The 24,991-nt window shown below is 50.0% G+C and overlaps 1 protein-coding gene across 1 annotated transcript in view; it reads left to right on the top strand.

The window, feature by feature from the left end:
* Window positions 1-24,991, top strand: part of SMPDL3A (sphingomyelin phosphodiesterase acid like 3A) — a 384,143-nt gene that overhangs the window by 96,802 nt on the left and 262,350 nt on the right. The window contains exon 2 of the mRNA XM_069606594.1: window positions 19,408-19,621. Within this exon, the coding sequence (XP_069462695.1) occupies window positions 19,408-19,621 (214 nt within the window). The remainder of the gene's footprint in view (window positions 1-19,407; window positions 19,622-24,991) is intronic.

Below are 24,991 nucleotides of genomic sequence, written 5' to 3'. Positions count from 1 at the left end.
TTGTGGGTCAGGTTAGATTCTAATAAGAAGGAACAGGTTTTGCATGTCAATACAACAGTTGCTTATAAATACAGAAATGTGTTTAAGAAAGGTGTAGGCAAAGTGAAGGGAGTGTAGCACCAAATTTTTTTTAAACAGGGGAGCATCCCAATTGCAGCGAAATTACGATCGGTGCCACTAACCCTGAGAGAGGTGTGTAAAGAAGGAATTAAGGGAGTTGTTGTGCATGGGTATCATTGAGAGAGCGGGTGGTGTGGAACGGACCCTTGGTGGTGGTTACGAAGCCATTGGGAGATTTGCATTTGTGAGATATTCAGTGCTAGTGAAAGAGTCTTTAGGATGCTATTTGGCAGTGGAGAAATTCAGGATTGTTGTGTGGGGCACAGATTTTATTGTGCAAACAGATCATAAGCCGTTAAAGGCTATTTTTTAATCCAAAGGGCTTGACAAAGCGTTGAAATGAGTTGCATGGTGGGATACTCGTATGCAATGTCATAGGATCAAAATGGAATCGTACAAAAATGTCGACCTCGGAATTGAATTGAATTGAGACAGCCGAAAATGCAGACTTTTCTTTTTTTTTTTACCCCCTTACATCCCATATATATGTGGGGGGGTTTAGAGTATAATATTAATATGGGGTGGGGGGGTGCATATATATATCGTGTAAGGGGTTAAAAAAAAAGTCAGCATTTTCGGCCGTCACAATAATCACATAGATCCGTGCGAAATGAGGGTGATAAGTGGTAAAGACAACATTTTGGCTGACTGTTTGTCAAGATTTGAGTAGATACGCGAGGAGAATAGAGAGAGCATTCAAAGATGGTGTTTGTGAATTATGAGGGCATTGTAAACAAAGTCAAGTAGATGAGTGCCACAGCAATGGTTGAAGTGTTATCAAGAGTAAAAGTGTATATGTGTGAGTGGCCAAAAAGGAAGCTAGACGTACGGCAAGGTGAGAAACCATTTTGGGAGGTACGCAATGAACTGAGTGTGGTGGATGGGATCCTTTTTCGTTGGGAACGCGCTGTTGTTCCGGAATCCATTAGGGGAAGGATCATTGATCTGGCTCATAAAGGTCATATTGGAATATCTAAAACTAAAGCAATATTGAGGAACGAATACTGATGGCCGGGTTTTGATGGGTAGGGTGAGAGGAGATTGGCTGATTGCATTCAGTGTGTAAAAGGATTTATGGGAGTTGTGGCAAAAGGACAACCCATGATTGAATCGAATGTGCCACAGAAAGCGTGGTACGATGTTGCAATTGATATTTTAGGTCCGGTTGAAATGGGGTTTTGGTAGGGGTAAATACATTTTGGTGTCGGTGGATTTGTTGTCACTGTGGTGTGGGTTTAAAGTTTTAAGGACATTAGTGGGGAGGCCATTGTGGAGTTCATGCAGGATATTTTTGCGAGGGAGGGAATTCCAAATAGTAGTTTGACGGACAATAGCGGTCAGTTCACTGGTGGGTGTTTCAAAGAATATGTTAAGAAAAGTGGTATGAAGCATAAGCAATCGTCTTTGCATCATCCTGAGGGAAATGGTTTGGTTGAGAGAATGAATAGATGCATCATGGAAGCCATTAGAGTAGATGGAACATGTGGCATGGATAGAAAGGTGGCAACCCAGGAAAGGTCGTATGCATTGAGGATGTCTCCACATGCCACAACAGAGGTTTCTCCATTTGAGCTGATGAGGGGACGGAAGTCCACCTTGGTTTGGTAGAGAGAGAGATTCAGATTGTGTGGTTGATGAGCTGAGGAACAAGTTGAAAGAGAAGAAAGGGAAGTATGTGATGAGAGACAATACTAGAAGTAAGAAGGAGTTAAGAGTGGAATGTGGTGAATGGGTAAGAATAGAAAAAGGTTGTTGTAAAAAGGAAAGGAGATGTGTTGTATTCTGATCCGGTTTGATTGGTAGCAGTGATGAGAGGTGCTGTCATAGTGAGTGGTGGTCAAGTTTGGAATAAGAACAGAATTGCCATTGTGATGGATAAATTGCTGTAAAGTAATTCTGTAAATAGTTGTTCATTAGATATGTGTTATAACATAGTTCTTGTAAATAGTTGTGCATTAAATAAAGGAGGGAGATGTGTTATAATGTAGTTCTTGTAAATAGCTATGGATTCGAATGTGTATAGTGAGGTCAGTGTATGATGCAGGTAACAATCCAAATGAAGTGTTTAGCTTTGAATAGATTCTGCTGGTAGTTGTTTTTTTCCTTGTACTGGTGAGAGGAAGTTCTGGGAGTCTGTGCAGTTGTAACTTAAATAAATACCTCTCAAAAAGGTGTTCCTGCGTGGAGGTCCTTCCTTAAATGTTGGTACTCTGAGAATTGCTGCTGCTGGGATCCACAACCTCTGATAAATCATCACAGGCTTTAAGGGTTCTTTTTTCTATTTCACCCATTGTTTTGTCAGGGATGGCTTAGCATGGTCATAAAGTATGCATAATTGTGCTACTAGGTAATCCCGCCCCTCCTAACTCTTTTTAAGTTTAATCGAATACTATTTTTGTATATTTTTCTTGTATGAATAAAAAAGAAGAAATATAATATTTCTCTGCTTTTTAAAAAAAGCCTTGCCGGTATTGCTCCAGTAAAAAGCATTAACTCCTCCCAGGGCATACTCTTGGAGAAGCTGGCCAACTCCCAGTTTATCCACCATACCAAATCTGTTGGTTGTCTCCACGAGCACCAGTCTGGCTTCAGAGCTGCCTGAGTCACAGAAACTGCTCTCCTGAACACCTATGAACACTTGCTCTCTAATCTCGATTCAAACTCTCCCTCCGTTCTTATCCTTCTTGATCTTTCCTCTACATTTGATACGGTCAATCATGCCATCCTATAAATCGGCTCTGTGATACCCTTGGCATCACGGACCTGGCTCTGGACAGGCTGATATACTTACTCTCTGAACGACCTTACCAATGTTCAACTGGGCCCTTTTCTCTCCTCCACCTCACTTTCTACCTGTGGTGTCCCCAGTGCTCCAGATAAGATTTTGAGGTAGGAGTATTTTACTCCCTATTTTTAAACTGTGAGAGTAAATAGGATTTCAAAAGAGTAAAAATTATGTTTCTCCTTTGTAAGATAGTAAAATGTATGTTACCTCCAGCCGACGTGTGCAAAAACTGTATGGAAATCATTACCATGAGGTATCTTTCTGCATTGTAACAGATTACACCTTTCATTATTTCTCTAAGGTCTGGCCATTTGATCTCTCCTGTATTTATTTAAATGTTGAAAACACAAAAACCTAGCCAATTACATAGTAAAGCAAATATGAATTGTATTGTCTGTTTTAAGGTTTCATAGCAGAATTGTCTTTTGTTGTTTAATGAAAGTCCTAATTTCCTGGAGCTATTACTACTTAATGGTAATGCAATGTTATGATACAACAGTGCAGAGAGGCAAGGACTCCATGCTAAATTATATACCTAATCTCATGGTCAAATGGTTATTGATATAGCGTTTTTGGCAAAGCACTGTACATAGAACTTATTTGTCACAATTATCACCAAACCGAAGTTGGTACTCCTTTATCGACCTCGAAAGGCTGAGTTGGCCTTGCTGGGATTCGAACCTGCAACCTACAGATCACGCACAGATTGCAGCAACGAGCACTCAATCGGCTGAGCTATCTTATTGGGTAACATCCTTCAGAGATTGGTAAACTGAGTATCGACTGAAGTATAATAATCACAGTGCCTAGATGTTGGATGAACCATGTATGAAGCGCTACATAAAGGTACATATCTATCTGGATTATCACAGGGGCAGGTTTTGCTGAGTTTCTATTTCAATTACAAATGTAATGTCAATGTACTTTAATTTGTTTGTTTTTTAACAGTGCTTGCACTTCCTGGACAGTCCTGGACAGTCAGGTTTTGGCTATTTTAATTGTATTCTTGAAGATTTGAGGGGCTATAACACATGTGATTGCTTTAATGACAATCACTCACCCTTGAGCAAAGACTTTGCTGCCACTGATCATTTATAGTAATGTAACCCATTGACTGCAAGGTTGAATGGATGTAAACTAGATGGTGCATAATCATCATTTGACACACTGTTTTTATAAATAGAGTGTACATTAAATTATAAGTTTTAAAATTATCTGCCTCTGCATAAATATGCAAACATCCCAGGAACTCTGAAAAATACAATTGTGCAATACTGTTTTGCTTTCACTGTGAAAAAAACATTATTTGTCACAAAATATTAATTCTCAATTGCAACTTAGTTTTCCATCTTATTAATTATACAATCCTAAAATGCTTGGAAAATAAATATGCACAGTGCTTCTGTTTGCAACATGAGCATCGACTCACAACGCAGCAGAAGCGGAATGGAAATAAATAATTCCTTTTATCACAGTTTATTTTTTTGAAAAGCTTTAGAGAAATACATTCTATTTCAGAGGCTTTTCTCCATGGCTTGCAATGACATCCATGTAGATAGAAATCAAAAGAAGTGTTCTGGTTTCTGTCAAGTAACCTGACCTTTGCACTGCCCTCTGCTCTAAACTTGTGCTTAAATGTACACAGGAAAATAATAAAGCTGTTGTATTTACAAGATTTCCATGCCTAAAAAGGCCTGCTACAAACCTTATCTGGAGGCCTGGGTATCCCCCAGGGCTCTATTCTCTCGCCTTAGCTTTTAAACATCTACCTTGCCCCCCCCTCGCCCATTTGATCTCTGCCTTTTCTCCTAACTTCCATTGTTCTCCAGCATGGGGTCTGGCATGGATTCACATTCTCATGAATATTCCCTGTCGTCAGGCTGGGAATCCTCGGTAAAGTGAAAATTAGTATCAGTTTAGTTTCTGATCTGTCTTTCTTATTAGTAACCAATCACTGGTCTCTGGGTCATACTGCCCCCAGCCAATGTCTGCCCTCTCCCTAAGCCCCTCCCTTGGCAGCCATCCTCAGATTTTTACAGCACGTTCAAGTGTTGGGAGTCCTCGTGCTATAGCTGTCGAGCTTTTACTGCTTTTTTGCGTTTTTTCAAAGAGTTTAATCTCATTTTTTTCGGTCAATCGAGCCTCAAGCTCCACCGTTTCGACTTCCGATCAACAGGGACCCGTTTCGGAACTTTCTACGCCCCTCAGGGGCGAAGTTTCATTGAGTTACGCTTCTTGGAGGATTTCCAGAAGATCTGAGGCCTACCTCGGGGACATGGCCCAGGACAAGGGAAGCTCAACGCCCGGATCCAAGCTGTTCAGGAACTGCCCTGGATGCGGATTACAGAATGTTTTCAAGGAGGATGAGCATTCGAGATGTGTCTACTGCTTTCACGAAGACAAAACGCACATGGAGAAGGACTGTGAGTTTTGCAAGAACTTGTCGGAACGGACTATGAGGGATCGTCGGCTCCGCCTCGCCAGCTGGTTGGAGAAGGGCCCAGCAGGTGAGAAGAAGTCCGAGCGGTCTTCTAAGTCCTGTGAGGGCGCCCTGGCGATGGGAGCCCAACAGAAGGCAAAGCACTGCGAGTCCGCGGGCACCGGGAGCGCCGAAGGGTCGGGCTCCTCGGCTGCCAGGCAGGGCGCACTTTCACTGACGCCATCAACCACGAGCCAACGCTCTGGCTCCGGGAAGAGAAAATCCGAGAACCCGGGTAAGCTTCTGGAGAAGTCCCGGTCGATCTCGAAGGAGTCAGCACTCCCAAAGCCCCCCCAAGGTGAAGGCCTCAAGCGCTCCCAAGGTGGTGAAGGCCTTGATTCACCTGGCTAAGGCCTCTATCGAAGGAGTCGTGGTGGCCCTGGCGAAGCCTGTGGAGGCTACCCCAGTGGAGGCGACCTCGGGGCCCAGAGTTTCCCTGCCACCACGGAGGGAATCCTCTTTTCAGCCCATCGATAAGACCCCGTGACAACCCTGGTGGAAAAAGGGGAGGGGCGGTGGCCATCACGGACACGGATTCAGCCTCTGAAGAGGAACTGGTTGGATTTGTTAATGTCCTCAGCAAGAGGTTTGAAGAGGTCCGTTCCTATGGGAGGAATCCTGACAAGGCGGACGAAGAGAGCAACGGTGGCGCTGACGAGCCTGTGGAGGAGGAGGACTCCACCCCCCAACCGTCGTGCCCGTTGCAGCCGGTGCCCAAGCCTCAGGACAACTCGGGGGGCCATCTTGATGGCACTCCAAGCCTTATGTACGGAGATAAGGACGAGGTTACACTTACTCCCGACGGACGACCCAGCAGAACCGTGGCCGCCGTGAAGCCCTCCAGGCAAGCAGAGGAGAGTTCATCCACCCCCGCCCTTCCAGCCTTAGCGGCCCTCTCAGCCTTCGCCTTCCCCTGATCCTAGGGAGGAAACGGGAACAGATACGGCCACGACAGGGACGGATGACGACGGTGGTGACGACGGGATGGGCCTGCCATCACCACCCCCTCGGTCCTCCCCGACCGACGAAATTGGCTCTTTCCACGCCATGATTGCCAGGGAATCCGAGCTTTTCCAGCTCTGCCCCGAAGAACAGAAGAAGGAAGGCTTCCTCTATCAACGGCGTGAGGCCAAGAGGAAGACGGTCCTCTCGGTCCCGTTACTTGACGACATCTGGGACGAAGGGCTGTCTCTCCTGAAGAACCCGTCCAAGATGCCCGCCAAGAGGGACCGTTACGAGAAGAAGTACCGGGTCCCGGATTCCGCCCCTTTGTGCCTTAGGGCGCAGCCGACTCCGGATTCGGTCGATTTCGGTCGGCGGCCAAGAAGAAAGCGGCGGGTGTGACGACTTCAACTTCGACCTCCCCACCGGACGGTGAGGGGAAGAAACTGGACGCCATGGGACGACGAGTTATCTGGTCGGCAGCGACCACAATTAAGGCGGCCAACGCCCTTGCGATTGTGGCCCGCTACGACAGGGAGTTGTGGTGTAAGATTGCTCCCCTGCTGGACTTCCTCCCAGGCGACAAGAGGGCTGAGGCCCTGGAGATCTTGCAGGAAGGTGAGGTGGCGTCAGACCACGCCATAACGGTGGCCACGAACATTGCTGACACCGGTTTCCGCCAGTTGGGCAACAGTGTTTGCCTTCAGCGAGGGGGGTGGCCCAAAGCGACTGATTTCCATCAGGACATGCAAACCAAAGTTTTGGACATGCCTTTCGACGGGAACAACCTGTTTGGAAAGACAGACGAATCTCTGCAGGCTATCAAGACCGACACGGAGATGGCTCGGGCCTTGGGAGTTTTGCAGCAACGACGGCCGCCCTTTGGGAACTCCGGAGGCAAGCAAGGTGCATCCAAAGGATTCGGCGGTGGCTCCTCGACATACCGCCAGACGGCTCGCTCCTCGTCGTAGGAGGCTTCTAGAGGACGAGGCAAGTCAGCAGGATCTCGCCGTCGTCGCCAAAGAGGTCAAGACGGCAAGTCTGCTGCCAAGCAGGACTGAACCGGCCGTAGCGTCGGGCCTCCACCTGAGCACCCCAGTGGGAGGCTGGCTGGCGAAGTTTGTCAGCGTGCGAGAGTCCATCTCCACCGACCGTTGGGTGCTGGATGCCCTGGCCCAAGAGCATACTCTCGAATTTCAAAAGAACTGCCCCTGCATTCCTCCCGTGGCCAGGAAGGAGAACCACGTCCCTCAACCTCTGTTGGAAGTAAGGGCGATGCTGAAGAAAGGACCCATCGAGCTTGTCCCAAAGAGGCTCCGGGGCTCCGGAGTGTACTCGCAATACTTCCTCATCAGAAAGAAGACCGGCAGTTGCCAACCCATCCTGGACCTGCGTCAGTTAAACAAGTACATCAAGGCCCAAAAGTTCCGGGTGGTCACCCTCCAGCACATGCTGGGACAGCTGGAGGAGGGTGACTTCCTGTCATCGTTGGATTTGGAGGATGCTTACTTTCACATCCCCATTCTAAAAGGACACCAAAAGTTTCTCAGATTCGTGGTCCAGGGACGGCACTACCAGTTCCAGGCCCTTCCATTCGGTTTGAAGTCGGCGCCCAGGGCATTCATGAAGTGCCTAGCACCAGTGGTGGCGCGGCTGCGCCTGCGGGGGATCCACGTTTACCCCTACCTGGACGATTGGCTCATCCGTGCAAGGACAAGAGAACTTGCTGTCGAACACACAGCAAAGACCGTCCAACTGATCACGGATCTGGGATTCGCCATCAACTACTCGAAATCCCACCTGGTTCAGTCGCAGGTCGCACTGTTTCTGGGAGCCAAGCTCGACAGTGGCGCAATTGGCTTCTCCGTCGGAGGAGAGGACGAAGGCCATCTTGGGCAAGGTGCAGCGCCTGCTGGCTACGGACGTGGCCAGGGTGAGATCCATCAAGTCCCTGCTCGGCATGATGTCTTTGTGCATCTACCTGGTGCGCCTGTGCAGGCTGCGGATGCGTCCTCTCGAAGAGTTCCTCGATGCCCGTTGGATACAAGCGGCAGGCAGCTTCGAAGACAGGATCCCGCTCAACGAGGCCTTCCACCAAGCGATTCGGTGGTGGGGCACCCACGCACATCTCGCGGCGGGCACAGACCTTCAGACCCCAGCACATCAGGAGACGGTGACGACGGATGCCTCCTGGGAGGGTTGGGGAGCGCACACCGGAGATCTCCACGCAAGAGGCCTTTGGCTCCAGGAGAAGAGGTCACTCCACATCAACATCCTGGAGCTCCGAGCTGTGTTCTAGGCCCTCAGGTCGTTCCTTCCGTCCATCAAGGGCAAGGTGGTGAGGGTCTTCATGGCAGGAATAAAGAACACCATCGCCGACTCACTCAGCAGGGAGCTGCGCTCGTGCCACGAGTGGCAGCTGCATCAGGATCATACGGATCGACTCTTCCAATGATGGGGCAAACCCCGGATCAACCTGTTCGTGACGGCAACGAACTCCAAGTGCCAGAGGTTTGCCAGCAGGTTTCCCCAGCCGAGGAGCATGGGCGATGCTTTCTCGTTCCCCTGGGACGGCCTGTTCCTGTATGCGTTCCCCCCGTTGCCGTTGCTGCTGTGACTCATCAACCAACTCAAGAGGTCCCGGTGCAGGATGATCCTCATCGCACCGGCGTGGCCGGGGCAGATCTGGTTCCCGGACCTTCTAGACTTGTCAGCGTTCCCACCAATCAAACTGTCGATGGACGCGGATCTTCTCTCCAGAGAAGGAGGCGCCATCCTCTATTACGACCCGGGGTCGCTGAACTTGCAGGCCTGGCTCCTGCAGGACTAGAGTTTGAAGGGTACGATATCCCGGCGGACTGCAAGGAGGTGCTTGCAAGGGCATCCTCAACTCTCAAGTGCTACGGACACAAATGGAAGAGGTTCTCTGTCTGGCGCCGCGCCCAGAAGATGAACCCCCTATGGATTACGACCCCGAGAGTGCTGCTGTACCTGATATCGCTGGCCAAGGCGGGGCTAGCTCATGCCTCCATCAAGATGCATCTAGCGGCGATTTCCCGCTACACCAGAACTCCTGGGTAATCCTCTCTGTGGTCCCATCGCTTGGTAAAGGAGTTTATGAAAGGACTGTTCCGTTCATTCCCGCCGGTGAAGGCTCCGGCCCTGGCATGGGAGCTCAACGTGGTGCTGAGCAGGCTCATGGGGCCGCCATTCGAGCCTCTGCATTCGGTCCAGTTGAAGTACTTATCGTGGAAGACATCGTTTCTTGTGGCCATCACCTCTGCACGACGAGTGGGAGAGATCCAGGCCCTCTCCTGCAAGCCTCCGTACTTGACTTTCCACGAGACAAGGGTGGTGCTGAGGACGCACCCCTTCTTCATGCCCAAGGTGCCGTCGGACTTCCACCTCAACAAGCCTTTGGTGTTACCAGTCTTCTTCCCGTCGCCTTCGTCGCCGGCCAAGAGGACTTTGCACTCCCTGGATGTAGCTAGAGCGCTGAAGTTCTACGTGGACCGCACACAGAGTTTTCGGAAGACACCACAGCTGTTTGTGAACTTTGGACCTGTGAACCAAGGGAAGACCCTCTCGAAGGCTTCCATTTCCAGATGGCTCTCCGGCTGCATCATGCACTGTCACCGGTTGGCAAACCGACCGTTGCCCGCTGTCCGAGAGCCCATTCGACCAGAGCGATCGCTGCTACCATGGCGTTCCTATCTGATATGCCCCTGCTGGACATCTGCAGGGCTGCTACATGGAGGTCGACGCACACCTTCACAAGATTCTCCTGCATCGACCGGGATTCCAGGGAGGAGTCCAGGGTCGGCCAAGCAGTGCTGCGCAACCTGTTCGCCTGAAGGTGAGCCTGGTGAGGAGGTAAGAGATGCTTAATGTTGAGTTGATGTAATGCTTAATGTGGAGCCTTGCCACCTCCCGTGGATTGCATGTGTGTACTGCTATGTATTCTTATATTCATGAGCATGTACTTAACCTGTAACTGTTCTCCAGCATGGGTCTGGCATGGATTCACATGCAAACCCTCCCTCCTTCCCCTCTGCGGCTCTTCACTTGGTCCTACTGCCACTTTACGTGCTACCAAACCTGAGGATGGCTGCCAGGGTAGGGGCTTAGGGAGAGGGCAGTCATTGGCTGGGGGCAGTATGGCCCAGACACCAGTGATTGGTTACTACTAAGAAAGACAGATCAGAAACTAAAATGATACTGATTTTTTTCTTTACCGAGGATTCCCAGCCTGACGACGGGAAATATTCATGAGCATGTGAATCCATGCCAGACCCACGCTGGAGAACAACAGTTACAGGTAAGTAACTTGTTCTTTATGTAGACGACACAAAACTCTCCTTCAAGCTTCCCTCCTCTGCCTTCTCCCCTCCCTCTCTCATTCCTGACTGTCTGTCTGCTATCCAGGCATGCTGTGCTGCTAACAATCTCTGCCTTAAGACTGAGATCCCTCATCGGGATCCCAGCTCCTTCCTTCCCTCCTATGCTCTGGCCACCCTCCATCGGCCCCCTCCCTTCACCCTCCTGTGAGGCAAAATACCTTGGTGTTATCTTCGACTCCTCTCTCTCTTCTTCTCTCCTCACATCACATACCTTGCCAAGAAGGCCCACTTTCAGCTGCACCTCCTCAGAGGTATTGGCCCTCATTACAACTCTGGCAGTAGCCGTGCTGTTAAATACGGTACGGCTGCCGCTGGAGTTGCATTTTTTCCGGCACCCGTGAATGGGCAAGAACTAGGTCATGCCGAGTTAGACGGACCCGGTAATTGGCCATTTTCGATACACCGGCACATTCAGAGTTGTGCCGGTGCATCCGATGTGCTCGCTCACGGGTGCCATTACACACGCCAGGAAAAACCTGGCGGGTGAAACGGTTCCCGTGAGCAGAGCCCGTATTATGGCGGTCCTGGAAGTACGGTACCGGCATGCTTACTGGTACCGTACTTGCCAGACCGCCATGCTCGTAATGAGGGCCATTCTCCCTTTCCTCACCTTCCCCCAGAAACTCAATGTCTCCAGAGCTCTGGTTCTCTCCAGGCTGGACTATTGCCAAAACCTGGTTAACTCCTCCCTTTGCCCCCTTCAACTAATCCAGAATAGGACTGCAAGACTTATCCTTGGCCTCAAGCCCAGGGACCGCATCTCTCCAACCCTAAAATCTCTCCACTGGCTCCTGGTTGCTGCGAGGATCAATGTCAAAACCCACTGCATCATCCACAAAGACTTTCTGGAGCCTGGGACTGCGCTACATCCAACACTCTCTCCCCAAATATCTCACTGAGTCCCACCAGCCCTGTTCCTCGCACTTAGCACGTGGACCTTCTGCCCTTCACTCTCTTCTTCCCGTGCTCTGTCCACCTGGCCCCTCCCCCAGCACTCCCTTAACCTTACAGCACTCCCCTCTCCCCTGCACTTCTGTTTCTGAACTTGCACAATCCGAATGTCACAAGACCTAGTAGGACCGTTTTCTTTTGTCATCCCTGTCCCCCCCCCCCCCACTTGTTGCGCCTTGAAACAATAAATAAAAATAACATTCTCGTGCAAACTGTTTAGTGTGCTATCACTCTTTCTGAGGTCACTGTAGATGGCAAAATTAGTACGGTTTCCTGCCAGCAGATGAGTGCTGAGTGGATGGTGGTACATACGCTGGTTAAGGGAATTGAGATTGGGTGACTGTGCAAACAATGGGCATATGTTCCTGCACCAATTTGCTTCAGCAAGCACACGTTTCTATTAATTTGCCCTAAAATCCCTTGCTGTAGAACTCCAAACTACCAGTGAATGTTTATTTTAAATCATATCATGTTTAAATGGTTATTTGTCTAATGTGCTTTGTTTGAAATGCAGTATTTGCCACTGGTTCTCAACCCGTGTCGTGTTGGGCTCCCGTAGAGGTCTTTTTTGTGTGCATTGTAGCCGGCAGGGCACTATACGGACTGTGAAGGACGGTGACGGTGCCTGCTCCGGGGAGGGGTGGGGAGGTGCAGGCCGGCAGAGGTGCGGGGGGACAGCTCTCCGTGGTCCCTGCTTTGGAAGCCTCTGATGTGAGCAGCAGGCGAAGCGAGATCCCCTCCCCCGCACGGACGCCGGAGGCTCAGCGAGCGGGGCCGCCCGGAGCGTTCCTTGGCGTGGGAAGCGAGCTGAGGAGGAGCGAATCGACCTGATCGGGGCCGACAAGACGGCCCATCGGCAGACTGAGTCACCGCAGGAGCCGGAGCTTTGGGGGCAGCGGCGGCCGTACAGTGGAGGCAGCTGCGGCGGTGGGCGACTGTGTCGGCCGCGAGAAGGTGAGGGGACCATCGGCGGCAATTCTCCCCCACCCCCAGGTGGCGGCCCTGTATACCGCAGGGAGTGAGAGGGGGGCAACATACCCAGTGCTGGCGGGGATCCTGAGCCGGGTGAAGTGGCGCTGCCCGTCTGACTGCTGGGTGCTCACCCTCCTCCCACCCCCCCCCCCCCTCTGTGGCACAGTTGCAGGCCGGCAGAGGTCCAGTTGATGGCTGCAGAAGACCGGCTATCTTGCTGATGGCGGGCGGTGCTCAATACGAAGGCGACCCGCACTCTACATGGATCCTGGAGGACTGCTGGGCTGCGTGCATCACCCGACCTACAAGTAGGAGACTGAGGCGATGTGAACGGATCGGGGGCGGACTCACTGGATCCACCGGCTCCCAGGGAGACATGCACTGGAAGCGGCCGGTGCCTGCTCCGTGAGTACTGAGCTAATGGGGGACCTGCCTGGCCGGAGCTGTTGGGCGCCTTGTGTTGTTTCTCCATAGTTAGTTGGCTGGAAATCCTGGGAAACACGAAGCCCACTTGCATAACGCTGTCTAATCAGGTACTTGCTTGGAACATCCCTCTTCCCACACCTTTCCGGATCTGGCCTACTCGGCTGTTGGTATACCTGTGAAAGTAGGGGTCCAGCAGTGACTCACAGGTCTGTACGCAGCGGAGGGTGGAGTGTTGCACTGCTGGGAGGTTGGGCCCTGGCTGGACAGTGCGGAGCTGGATTGTAAACTGTTGCGAATACTCTGAGGCCATCATTCTTCGGGAGAGACAGTTCCCTGGGATCCCTGGTGTTTGCTCCCTCTCCCGGCACGTGACTCCTGCTGGACCCTGGGCCCCTGGATCAGGAGACAGAGGGGTGTGTGGCCTCAGTTATTACACCCTGCACAATATCACTGGTCCCCGCACTGATCATGTCCAAGTCAGGGAAAGGGGGTAAGCAGCAGTCCAAATTAAATTTTGAGATGTCTGCGCAGGCCAAGAGTGGAAGCTCGATGGGCGAGGTGATGCGAGTGCCAGACGCGGGTCCCGAGTCAGATCCGGCAGCTGCTTTTCAAGACATCAAAGCTACGCTACTTCAGCTACAGTCTGGGATACAGTCTTTGGACGGCAAGCTAGATACCCTGACGTGCAAGGTGGATCACATGCAGGTCCGGCTGGATAAACATGGGGAGAGGTTGGATGAGGTGGAAGGGCGGCTGTCGGGAGTAGAAGGTGTGACAGCGGCGGTCTCTGGGGAAATGACAGAGGTCAGAAGAGCCTTGAAGGAGCTTCGGGAGAAGCAGGATGACCTCAAATCGAGATCCCGTCGGAATAATATCCGAATTGTTGGCTTATCCGAGTCGGCAGGTCAAAGAGACATGGAGGCATTGGTGGAGGAAATCCTGCGGGAAACCTTAGGTTTGGACGGCTTTTCCCCGCTCTGTGTCGTGGAGACGGTGCATAGGATCCCCAGCGGCCGGAGACCGATCCCGGGAGCCCCGCCTTGTCCACTGATCGCCCGACTGTTGAATTATAGAGATAGGGATGTAGCATTGAGGAAAGCCAGAGAGAAAGGCACTTTTTCTTATAAGGGGGATGTGATCAAACTCTTTCCGGACTTTTCTGATAAAGTGCAGGCTGCCAGGAAGTATTTTTTGGATGTCAAGAAACGACTGAGGGATAAGGGTCTGCAATACGCGATGCTGTTCCCGGCTAAACTGCGGGTGATACATGATGGCAAGTCATTGTTTTTTCAGTCCCCGGAGGAAGACTTTTCTTGATATGTTGCCGAGGTCTCCTAGGTCACGGATGGGGGAGGCCTGACTTTCTTTAACATCAGAGGCGCTGGTTGCAGTTGCCGTTGTTTTGGGCAGTCAGCTGCGGTTTTGTACGCAGAGACAGTTATCCTGAGTGGTGCAAAGGAGGGTTGGGATCGTAGTTGCCCCCTGAGCGCAAGCTGTTTGGGTGTATGTTGCCAGATGACGAGGTGCTGGAAGGTTGGGGGTTCCAGCGTGAGGGGGGTGGGGGTCTCTGTTGTGGGTCGGGGAGTGGTGGGGCAGGGGGAGGGAGCAATCACTGACAAGTTGGGGGGGTTGTCGGTAGTATGGGGCGGCGGGAGGGGGGAAGGGGAGAACTCACGGTACGCATCGGAGATCCGGGGATCAGCTGGGTTAATCGGAGCAGGGGGGGGTGTGTGCCTACTTACTTACAGATGGCGACAATACATCTCATGACCTGGAATGTTAGGGGTCTTAACGGTTTGCCCAAATGCAGGAAACGGTTGCAATACTTGGAACAGCATAGAATCAGAGTGGCCTTCCTTCAGGAGACCCACTTTACACCGGGATCTGAGTCTAGATTTGGTAAGAGTTGGGGGTGCCATAGATATTTCTCTTCCTATTCCTCCTATTCTAGAGGTGTGGGTATCTTGATACATAGATCGGTGGGGTTTAAGATGGTTAAGGTGGTGAGGGATTCGGAGGGAAGGGCCCTGATAGTACAAGGGGTTATTCAGGGGAGATTATATACTTTGATATGCTATTATGGTCCTAACCAAGACACCACAGAGCCCCTAGACTGGATAGAGCGGCAATTGGGGACGCTCCCCGAAGGGGAAATCATTTTGGCTGGGGACTTTAATTCTGTTAGGATGCGTCCTTGGATAGAGTGGGAAACGCAGCATGCATGGTCACTAGGACTTCTATAAAACTTCGTGGCATGTGTCTAGTGTGGGATATTGATGACATCTGGAGGGTGAGGAACCCTGGAATGAGCCAATTCACACATTACTCAGCGACAGCTCGGCGGCTAGACTGGATTATTTCCTGGTGTCTAGGGCAACCATGGGTCGGTCCGCTGGGGTGGGTATTCTAGCCCGCGCTCTGTCGGACCACGCTCTGATTTTGTTGTCGATCCGTTTGGAGGGCCGGGATAAAGGTGAGGCCTCCCTGGAAGTTTAAGAGCGAAGTGCTCACGGACAGGGTCTTTAAGGAGCAATTGGCAAAGGCCATAGAGGCATACTTTGAGTTTAATGAGGGGTCAGTGTCATCTGCTGGCGTTCTATGGGAAGGGTTTAAGTGCATGATTAGGGGGGAATGTATAGCTAAAGAGCTGGGGATTCTGAAAAAGCTGCAGAGAGATCTGGCCGATACGGAGGAGGAAATTCGGGTGTTACAGGAGGAGGCCCCCGTTCCGAGTCGTACTCGGCAGGGTGTCATCAAGCAGAAGTTGCAGGAGTATCAGGCACTGGCGCAGAGGGAAGTTAAGTATCTGTGGGACAAAGCAGCTCCTCGGAAATATGGTGAGGGACAGGCCCCGGGGCGGTACTTGCTAGGATAACTCAGTCGGGTGGGCGGGATAATAGGGTTACGATGATTACAGACGGGAGAGGAGTTGACCATTATGAAGATGAGAGCATCGCCCATGAATTTGAGGAATTTTACGGCCGCCTGTACTTGTCGCAGTTGGCGGCGACACAGGCGGATCTGGAGGCGTTTCTGGACGAGGTAGGGTTATATTGGTGTTCAGAGGAACAGAGGGAGGGGCTCAATGGACCGGTGACACTGGAGGAGGTGGTGGGCGCTATCAAGTCTCTGCCGGGTGGGAAATCTCCGGGCCCAGACGGCTTCACAGCCGAATTCTATAAGTGCTACGCTGAGAGCCTGACGCCACGCTTGTTGGCAATGTATCAGGAGGCGATATCCATGGGGCGCTTACCAGACACACTTAGGGAAGCCGTAGTTGGCGTACTTTTGAAACCCGGGAAGCCTGAGGGGGACTGCTCATCATATCGCCCAATTTCGCTTATCAACCTTGATAATAAGATTTTGGCGAAAGTCATAGTGAGACAGCTTGCACCGCTGATGCCCATCTTGGTGAGGACGGATCAGGCGGGGTTCATTCCGGGTCGGTCGACTTCTTTCGGATTGCGAGGATGTTCGGTCTGATGTCGGCGCTGCAGTCAGAGGACCCGGTGGTGGCGGTCCTGTTGGATGCCACCAAAGCATTTGATTCTGTTGAATGGATGTTTCTGTTCACTGTTTTACAGAGCCTGGGCAAGTTTTTTTTATATCTCTGGTATCCCTTCTTTATACTGACCCTGTGGCCAAGGTGAGGGTGAATGGGCGGAATACTAAGGTACTGCCACTGGAGCAGGGGACACGCCAGGGTTGCCCGCTGTCCCCTCTGCTCTTTGCCTTGGCGATAGAGCCCTGGGAGGAGTGGGTTCGCGACTTTCATCTACAGCGAGGGGTTCAGCTGCATACTCATAAGGCGTTTATATCGTTGTACACGGACGATATGGTCCTGTTCATTCGTCATCCTGAAACTAATTTAGACCCGGTTATGTCGGATTTACGACGTTTTGGTGAGCATTCGGGGTTGCGCAAAAACACCAGTAAGTCTGTTATTTTCCCATTGATGGGCGGGGTGTCTCCCTTTCGGGATAGTTGGGGGTTCCAGTGGGATTTACAGAGTACTCGATACCTAGGGGTCACGGTGGCGAGGGAAGAGGGAGTGGTATATACTAGGAACTATGTGGAAGTGCTAGAATCAGCCAGGCGAGCCATGGCGAGTTGGACATCACTTCCGCTTAATCTATACGGTAGGATTTCGGTGGTCAAAATGGCTATTCTCCCCAAATTTTTATGTGTGTTTCTGAATGTGCCCATAAAGGTATCCCAAAAATATTTTCGGGATCTCCGGTCATCAGTGTTGCACTTTGTTTGGGCGGGCAAGAAAGCTCGGGTTTCTTGGGAGAAACTTACGGCGCCAGTTAGTGAAGGTGGGTTGGCACTGCCCGATTCTGAGTTGTACTATAAGGTGGCACAGGCCAGCTATCTTCGGTACTGGTATGGGATGGCGACGGAACACAGACATGTGGAGATTGAGAGATCGGTGGCGTCCCCTGCATTGTTGAGGTCGGTCATTCTGACAGCCCCGGGCCGCTTCCGGACCCCCCGGAATTTGGTGGAACTGACATGTTGGGCTTGGGCGCTACTTGAGGGGGCTCCCGGAGGCAGCCTTCTCTATTCGCCGAAGCTCCCGCCACTGTTCACTCCTGGGATTCCCCTGACTAGTGAGGCCTGTTATGTGGCAATGATGAGGTGGCTGGGTGTCACCACATAGGGCGAGCTGTTCCCCGATGGGAAGTTTATCTCTGTCGATCAAATGAAGGAAAGGGGAGATCTGTCGGCATTGGATGTGTTTCTGTACTATAGATTGAGGGTAATGCTACAGAGGCTGTTTCCTTCCTTTGCTGAGCCGTCTGGGGTGGCCGTCATGCTTGATAGGGTGATTGGGGGGGGCACAGGGAGGCGTATACTCTCCAAATTGTATGGAATGGCTTTGAGGGGTAGATCTAGCGCTGGGTTATCCTCGAAGGGGTTGTGGGAGAGGTCCCTAGGACGGGATATACACGCCGATGTCTGGGAATACTTTTGCATAATGATCAGGAAGGGGGCGATTAACTCGAACTATAAGCTGATTCATTTCAAATTTTTACATCAAGGTTATTATTCCCCAGCTCAGCTAAAGGGCTACTTTCCTCAGAGATCGGGGGCGTGCTTTCGATGTGGCCAGGAGATGGCAGATTTTTTTACATGTGGCTTGGGAGTGCGTGGAGCTGGAACACTTTTGGCAGCAGGTGTTTGGGGTTATTGGGGGTATCATGGGACAACGACTCGCACCGGATCCAGTGGTGGCCCTGTTGGGGTATACGAAACAGATGCCTAACGAGGCTAGGAAACTGGTGGGTCTCCTCTTGATCTTAGCGAAACGCCGGGTGGCTATGGGGTGGGGTCAAAGACGGAGCCCGACGGTTGAGCAATGGTCACGGGATATACTGTATTGTAACGATATGGAGACACGTTGGGGTGCGCTGCGGGGAGGGCAACAGAGTGACAGTCGGTTGTGGGATGCGTATACAATGTACCTTCTTAATCAGTCTGGAAGGGAGGACCCTGCATCTCCTGCTGCGCCAGAATCCCCCACGTAGTTTAGCCCTAGGAAGAGATATCTGCCTGGTCTCGGAAACCCGAAATGAAGGCTGGTCAGTGTGGATGCTATACCTCCGTTGGTGTGGAGGTCAAACTGGGAGGGTTGTATGCAGGACAACAGCTTTATGGTCCACCCGATCCTTTGGAATCTTTAGAACTACTTCATATGCGTAACGGGGGGAGGGATAGAAGGGAGGGGTTTGTTGATACAATGTTTGAGTTGTTATTTGAAATGCCAATAAAGAAATGTATAAAAAATAAAAGGTTGAGAATTAAAACCCATTCACTGAATTTTGCAAGCATTGTTGTTGTTGGGCTTTTGTTCACACTTGTTTTCTTTTCATTTTTTTTCCTTGTGCAAATTGTGCAGCATCCTATGTTTAATCCTCTTTGGCTGGTGATTAGAAGTGCTCCATAGTAGGCTTTGGCGAAACACATTTGCTTTGTTGCTACTGAATCATGCGTCTATCGTAAATTTGTTGGACTACTGTGAACCTTCCGTTTGTTAGCAGCACCTTCCTCTCAGAATTGATTGTTTTCCCATCAATGAAACCTGTTTACATCTATTATGTTTCTCAGCCCATCTAGGACTCTTTTGCTTTTGCAATAGAATTCGTGGAATCCAATTTCTGAAGCGACTTCACCCATTTTAAGTTTCTCCACAGTGTCCCACTGTCTTGATGGAAAACCACTGGTGGAGATGTTAGTTCCAATCAATGTGTGCAGCAGATTTCATGATCTGTAGTAGCTCACATTCATGTCTGCCATAACTGAATTTTACTATTTGTCTCCATCAACAGGGCAGTTCTGGCATGTCTCCGACCTGCATTTAGACCCTTCCTATCATCTCTCCGATGACCACACCAAAGTATGTGCTTCGTCCAAAGGGGTAAACGCCTCCAGCCCTGGCATTTTTGGGGATTTCATGTGTGACTCGCCATATGAACTCATACTGTCTGCTTTTAAGTCTATGAAAGATTCTAAACAGCAAGCGTCATTTATGATCTGGACCGGGTGAGTAAATGAGTGAGTCTGGCAGCTACATATTATCATGGTGGGAAATGGGAACAAAGCTCTGGGTGGGCACTTGGCCTCTTTGAATACATGGTTTATAAATGGATGGACCAGTTATTATCTTTCGGTTTAGACGAGTTTGACTTCTTATACAACTCCTACTTAAGAGCTCCTGTGTCGTTCAAGTGCACACTTCTCATGAACACTGTGCCATGTCCATTTTTCTTATTTTAACTGACATTTGATATACTAAAGGGGATGGGCAGGTAGCTTACCAACATTATCACATTTCCTGTCCCAAGTAGAAATGTGTGTGTCAGAACATTGAGTTTGTTTGCTTGGTTTTTCTCACCAATTTTTACTTTGCTTTAATATGAGTATTCATAGATTTCTCATCCAACACCTTTTATCGATATGATACAGTGTGAGTTTTCTGTCTCTATAATCTTGAATAGTTAAATGTTTTTAGTTCTTTACAGTCGTGGAGAACTTGCTGTTTTTTAAATTCTGATAAACAATATGGAATCTCAGAGGTGATGAATGGGAGAAGAATTTCTTGGGTGAGTTAGTGCGTGCTAAGCAGGCATTCCTTCAAGTTGGAATGCATTCTAAACAGCCTTATGCAGTGGGGGTGAGGGGAGGTGTACTTTCAGTTCTCAAGCATGCAGTTAAACTGTTTAGTAGCGGTCTGGCTGTTGGCCACACACCAAATGACGAACTTGCAGATTTCTGGATGAAAAGTGTGAGAAACCTGAAGGTGTCTCCCTGGCTAAACCCTAGGGGTCCGTCATCCAGGTGGCCAGAACACGGCCATCGCTATTGGATCCAGTTCCTGAGGGTGGACTAGTGAAGATCACCTGGATGGCGGGTCCTCGGGGAGTGGGACACCGACGGGTGAGAAGCGGTATCCCTCTTCTTTCAACACCTTTACCCCCATCCTACCACGTAGGACATTTTCGACATGAACACCTTCACACAACACACCAGAGAACAGACTAACAACAGAGCAATTTACCTGACATGTCCCAGTACAAGGGTCAGGCAAAGTCAGGCAATTGATCAGAATCGCACACACCTAGCAGCCCTTTCCCTTCCCCAGAGGGATAAAAGGTGGAGCGCGAGAGCACAGTACGAGCAAGGCAGACCGCAAGACGAGACAACTATCCAGGTCCGGCAGTTCAAGAGGAGGAGAAAGGCAGTGAATATCAAGAGGCTGACAACGAGAGACACGACCTTGCCAGTTTCAGCGAAGACCAGCAAAACCTCTGCAGAGAGAATCGTAAGACCGAGGACAATAGCCCAAGTGTTCTACAACAGATGTCAATGGTACACAGAGCGTGTTGATGCTGATAAGCGGGAGCGAGGACAACTCCTGCTACCGTGGTACCAGCCTTCACTCCAGTTACGAGGAAAGCCAAGCAGTTCATCAGAGCCGGTGAGTCAAGGGGAGAGCCGATAAGATCCAGGCTGTAATGAACGAAAGATGCAAAGTGGCAAGTTGAACTAAGTTGAGGGGAGACCAGGTGCAGAGGGAACTGGCACCACGTGGACGCTAACTCGAGAAACTCTGGTCGATCCCTGTTTGAATAAAAACTACAGGTACCAGAAGGCCGTAGGAGAGCGACCAAGATAGGTCAAAGTGGTCATGCAGGAGGTCAAGCAAAATCCCTGTACAGTCGAAAGCCTTTGACCTACGATCTGTAAAGAGATTAAGACAATCCTGCTACTTGAGAAAGCAAGGGAAGTGAATCCTGTAAACATTGAAAGTATAAGAAAATGTGAAGGTGAAGTTGGCAAGTGTGAACCCGGAAGAGGGATTCCGACGAGAAGTGGCAAAGTCTAAAGTCCCAAGAAACAGTGTGTTGACGAAATTGAACCCAGCCGAGAGATGTCCACTGGAACTGTTTGAAAAGGCATTACGACTAACGAATGCTGGAAGAGCCATAGTGAACCCGGTGGAGGAAGGCTAGCAGTCGAGAGGGGTCCCAGCCCGAACGAGGGAGATCTAGGGGGGAAGTTGTCACTCAAAATCCAGTAAGAGAAGGAACTGTTATCTGATTTGTGGAATACAATTTGTGAAGGGTCAGCACCCGGAAGAGGGGGACCAAGGGTTGAATCCATCACCTGAGAAATACGTAGACCAGAACGTTGTGTTTGTTGCTTTTCTTGATAATCCTATCAGGCCCACAGGACTAGGAAACCACAACCCCAAAGGCCTTGATATAGATAGGAACTGTTTTAGGATACAAGCCCGGAAGAGGGAGATCTGAGGGGTGAAATCCGATCACCCAAGACACCAAGGAAAAATGGTCAGGGCCCAGAAGAGGGGTACGGGTGAAGAATCCTCACCCAGAGCAAAACCAGGAAACAAACTTTCATTTTGTTGAGGGAACTTTTGTTTTGTTATTGAATATGTCAGGCCCTCGTAGGCAAGAGACTTTCAAGGAAACCAGACTTGGCCATCGATGGTCCTGATAGCTGCAAGTGCAAATGTCGACTCATGCTGGGAAAGCTTGCGTGTGTGTTGTGCTTCAAGGTCCTACCTTACCCGGTGCACAAAACCTGGGGAAGGAAGACCCAGGCTAACACATCCTGACATATTATTTGTGAACATTTCTTTCCTTTCTTAAGATCCATCCCACACCCTTTTGTATAAGTTGTAAGGTTTGGTATTAGGTTTCTTAGTATAGGCCCTTTTATTTGACACAACTCCACAAGGACTGCCTTATTTTCCATTTGATCGTCAACGCTTACTGTCATCTTAGATTTAGGTTTAGATTAGGTGTTTTTCCAACATGCATACAGTTTAATAAACACCCTTGAACTGCAATTGTTTGTGTCTCTCTTTACTGTTACCACCATGAGTGCCTTACAAAAGACTGCACCTACAAAATCAGCCTTTTGTGTGCAGCTGCTCCCTTTCAGGTTGCCCCCCTAACACAATGTGCTGCACGGCCCCGTCCCATGGCCGCACTCCACTTACCTGGAGAGCTCTGGCAGCTGCCTTCTCCACCCCTACGTACGAGAGGCGGCCTTCTGATTCAAGCCTGCTATATGTCGGCCTGCAGGGGATGCAACCTACAGACTGTGACCATCTGTAGCATGTGTATCTTAAATTCAAAATCCCATACGTCTCTGAAAACCTAAGGAACATAATTGGAATTTTCTTGTGTTGGTGTGTGTGATTGTATTGGTTGATAGGGGTGGTAGTGGTGGGGAGTGAGAAAAGTATTGGTCAAGATAGTGGCCCCACTATCTGAAGACCGGGGTCCATAAAAGTGGAGAAAAAAAGAGACTCTTCAGAAAAAAAAGCCAAAGATTGCACAGGTTTAAAAGTTCCTAAAGTCAGGACCATTCACAGGGATACATCAATACAGATGAGTTGAGCAAACCCTGTGTTCAATAGCATGCTGTATATAAAAATGAGATGAACGTGCAAGCAAACCTGCTGAGGCCTTTGAGGAATCTGGAGATTTTGTCCCTTCTTCCGTAGGGGGAGCCACCCCCGTTGAGGCTAAGGAGGTGAGCCTGTGAAGCAAAACCCTTCATAGGGGTTTGGGAAGCGGGACCTCACTGGGAGGGACTCCCCTTCAGAGGACAAGGACCCCCGTTCCCATGGAGAACTCCCTATATAGCAGTTACTATCTGCCTACGTGGAAGTCAGCAATACTTGAGCCAAGCCTCTAAATGCTTGGTTCAAGGTATTGATGAACTTTACACCTGTTCGACAACTTGTAGTGAACGTTACGCTCTCTCTCATTACAGGAGGGAGAATAAAGGGCCAACGACCTTTGAGTGGTGGAGAAGAAACCACCTGCAGATGTGAGGCTCTGACGCAAGTACGTCGGCAAAGGGGCTGAGCTACACCACACAGCAGAGCTTGCTGTGCTGCAGAAAGAGACGAATGCCGAAGGGAGAGAGGCAAATGGCGAAAGGAGAAGCCACCGTCCCGATACAGAGGCATACTGGGGCTGAGAAGCCAAGACCAACCAAAGAGAAGCTTACACTGAGGACGTGATGGGCCCGGTGCCCGCAAACGAATGCCGAAACCAGAAACCGAGGGAGGAGTGAATCCTCTGCTACCAACGAGCGAGCAGAAAGGCGAGAGAACGCCACAACGATCAGAGTCTGAGGAACGGTTGCAGCCAGTCTGGAAGACCGGCAGGTGGGGAGGAGGGCTGCCGAAGAGACACACCCTCACTGGAGCGGGCCGGACAATACAGAAGGTACACATGTTGCCCAGGTCGAGGGGGGACGCAGAAAGTGAAGTACTAGGTCACAGAGGCCCAGAGGGGAAGACTGAACAAGAGAAGGAGAATGGTTCTGAGAAGCTTGAGGAGGATAAATCTCCAGAAGGGTCACAAAAACCCACGAGCGCTGAGAGACTTTCAAGTAGAAGAGAGGGGTTACAGATAACCCAGAGAGATAAGTGAAGTAGTGGGACAAAGAAACCCAAGGGAGCCAGAGAGGCCCAATAATGAAAGCAAAGAACAGACACGAGGGGAGCCCAGAGGCACCCAAACCCTGAATCTAGTGTGGAGAGAACACCACAAGGGGTGGAGAGGAATCTGGGAAATATCCCTCCATCTAAGGAACTTTGAACATTTTGTTTTTTCTGGAACTAAGACTTTGTTTTGTTGTTGTTAAACTTAAGGAACTTAGATAAACTGCCAGGAACTGTGAAATGAGAAGAACTGTTAAATTAAAGAATCCTGAAACCGGGAGCGATTCCTGGAACCCCTGGGAAATATTCTAGTATCCAACACTGAGTGCAGGGCACTCCAACTAAATATTTTTTACGTGGTAGGGCCAGTTTAGTGGATAGGTTTGGACAGTGGACTATTTTGCTTTTGACTATTGACGAGCACCATAGTTTAGTTTGATAGGAACGGAACTCCCCTTATACTATAGGGTTACAGAGGCATTTTCCTTTTAGGTTGAGTAAAGCTACTTGAAAAGTATGTCCTCTGGCCCGAGTCCTTCTTCTGGCTTGCCCCAGGCCCATACATGTGAAATATTAGCAATGTGAAGTCAGCTCTCCAAGGGTGTCCGTGTTTAATTCCATCCAAGGAGGTGATAAGTTATTTAGTGTAGGAAGATTCTGGTGCAGAGGCTTTGTGGTTCTAGGACATATGATTTGGATGTAAATCCTCAACCAAGGTTAAGCCCCAATAACAGACTTTTAGGGCGCTCAAGAGTAGCAGTCACCAAGGAACAGGTGGTTTTTGAGACTTCTGTGAAATATTAGGAAGTATTCATAAGTCTGAGATGGGGGAGGTGGTTAAGGTGGTTAAGGGGGAGGTGATCCTTATGTGCTATTAAAAATGGGCCTGGTCACACACTGTATGGAGTGGATCTCCAACTGAACTG

Source organism: Ambystoma mexicanum, chromosome 4p (assembly GCF_040938575.1).
Source record: "Ambystoma mexicanum isolate Mex_15411 chromosome 4p, UKY_AmexF1_1, whole genome shotgun sequence".
Lineage (NCBI taxonomy): Eukaryota > Metazoa > Chordata > Amphibia > Caudata > Ambystomatidae > Ambystoma > Ambystoma mexicanum.
This window is presented reverse-complemented; position numbering and strand designations above follow the sequence as displayed.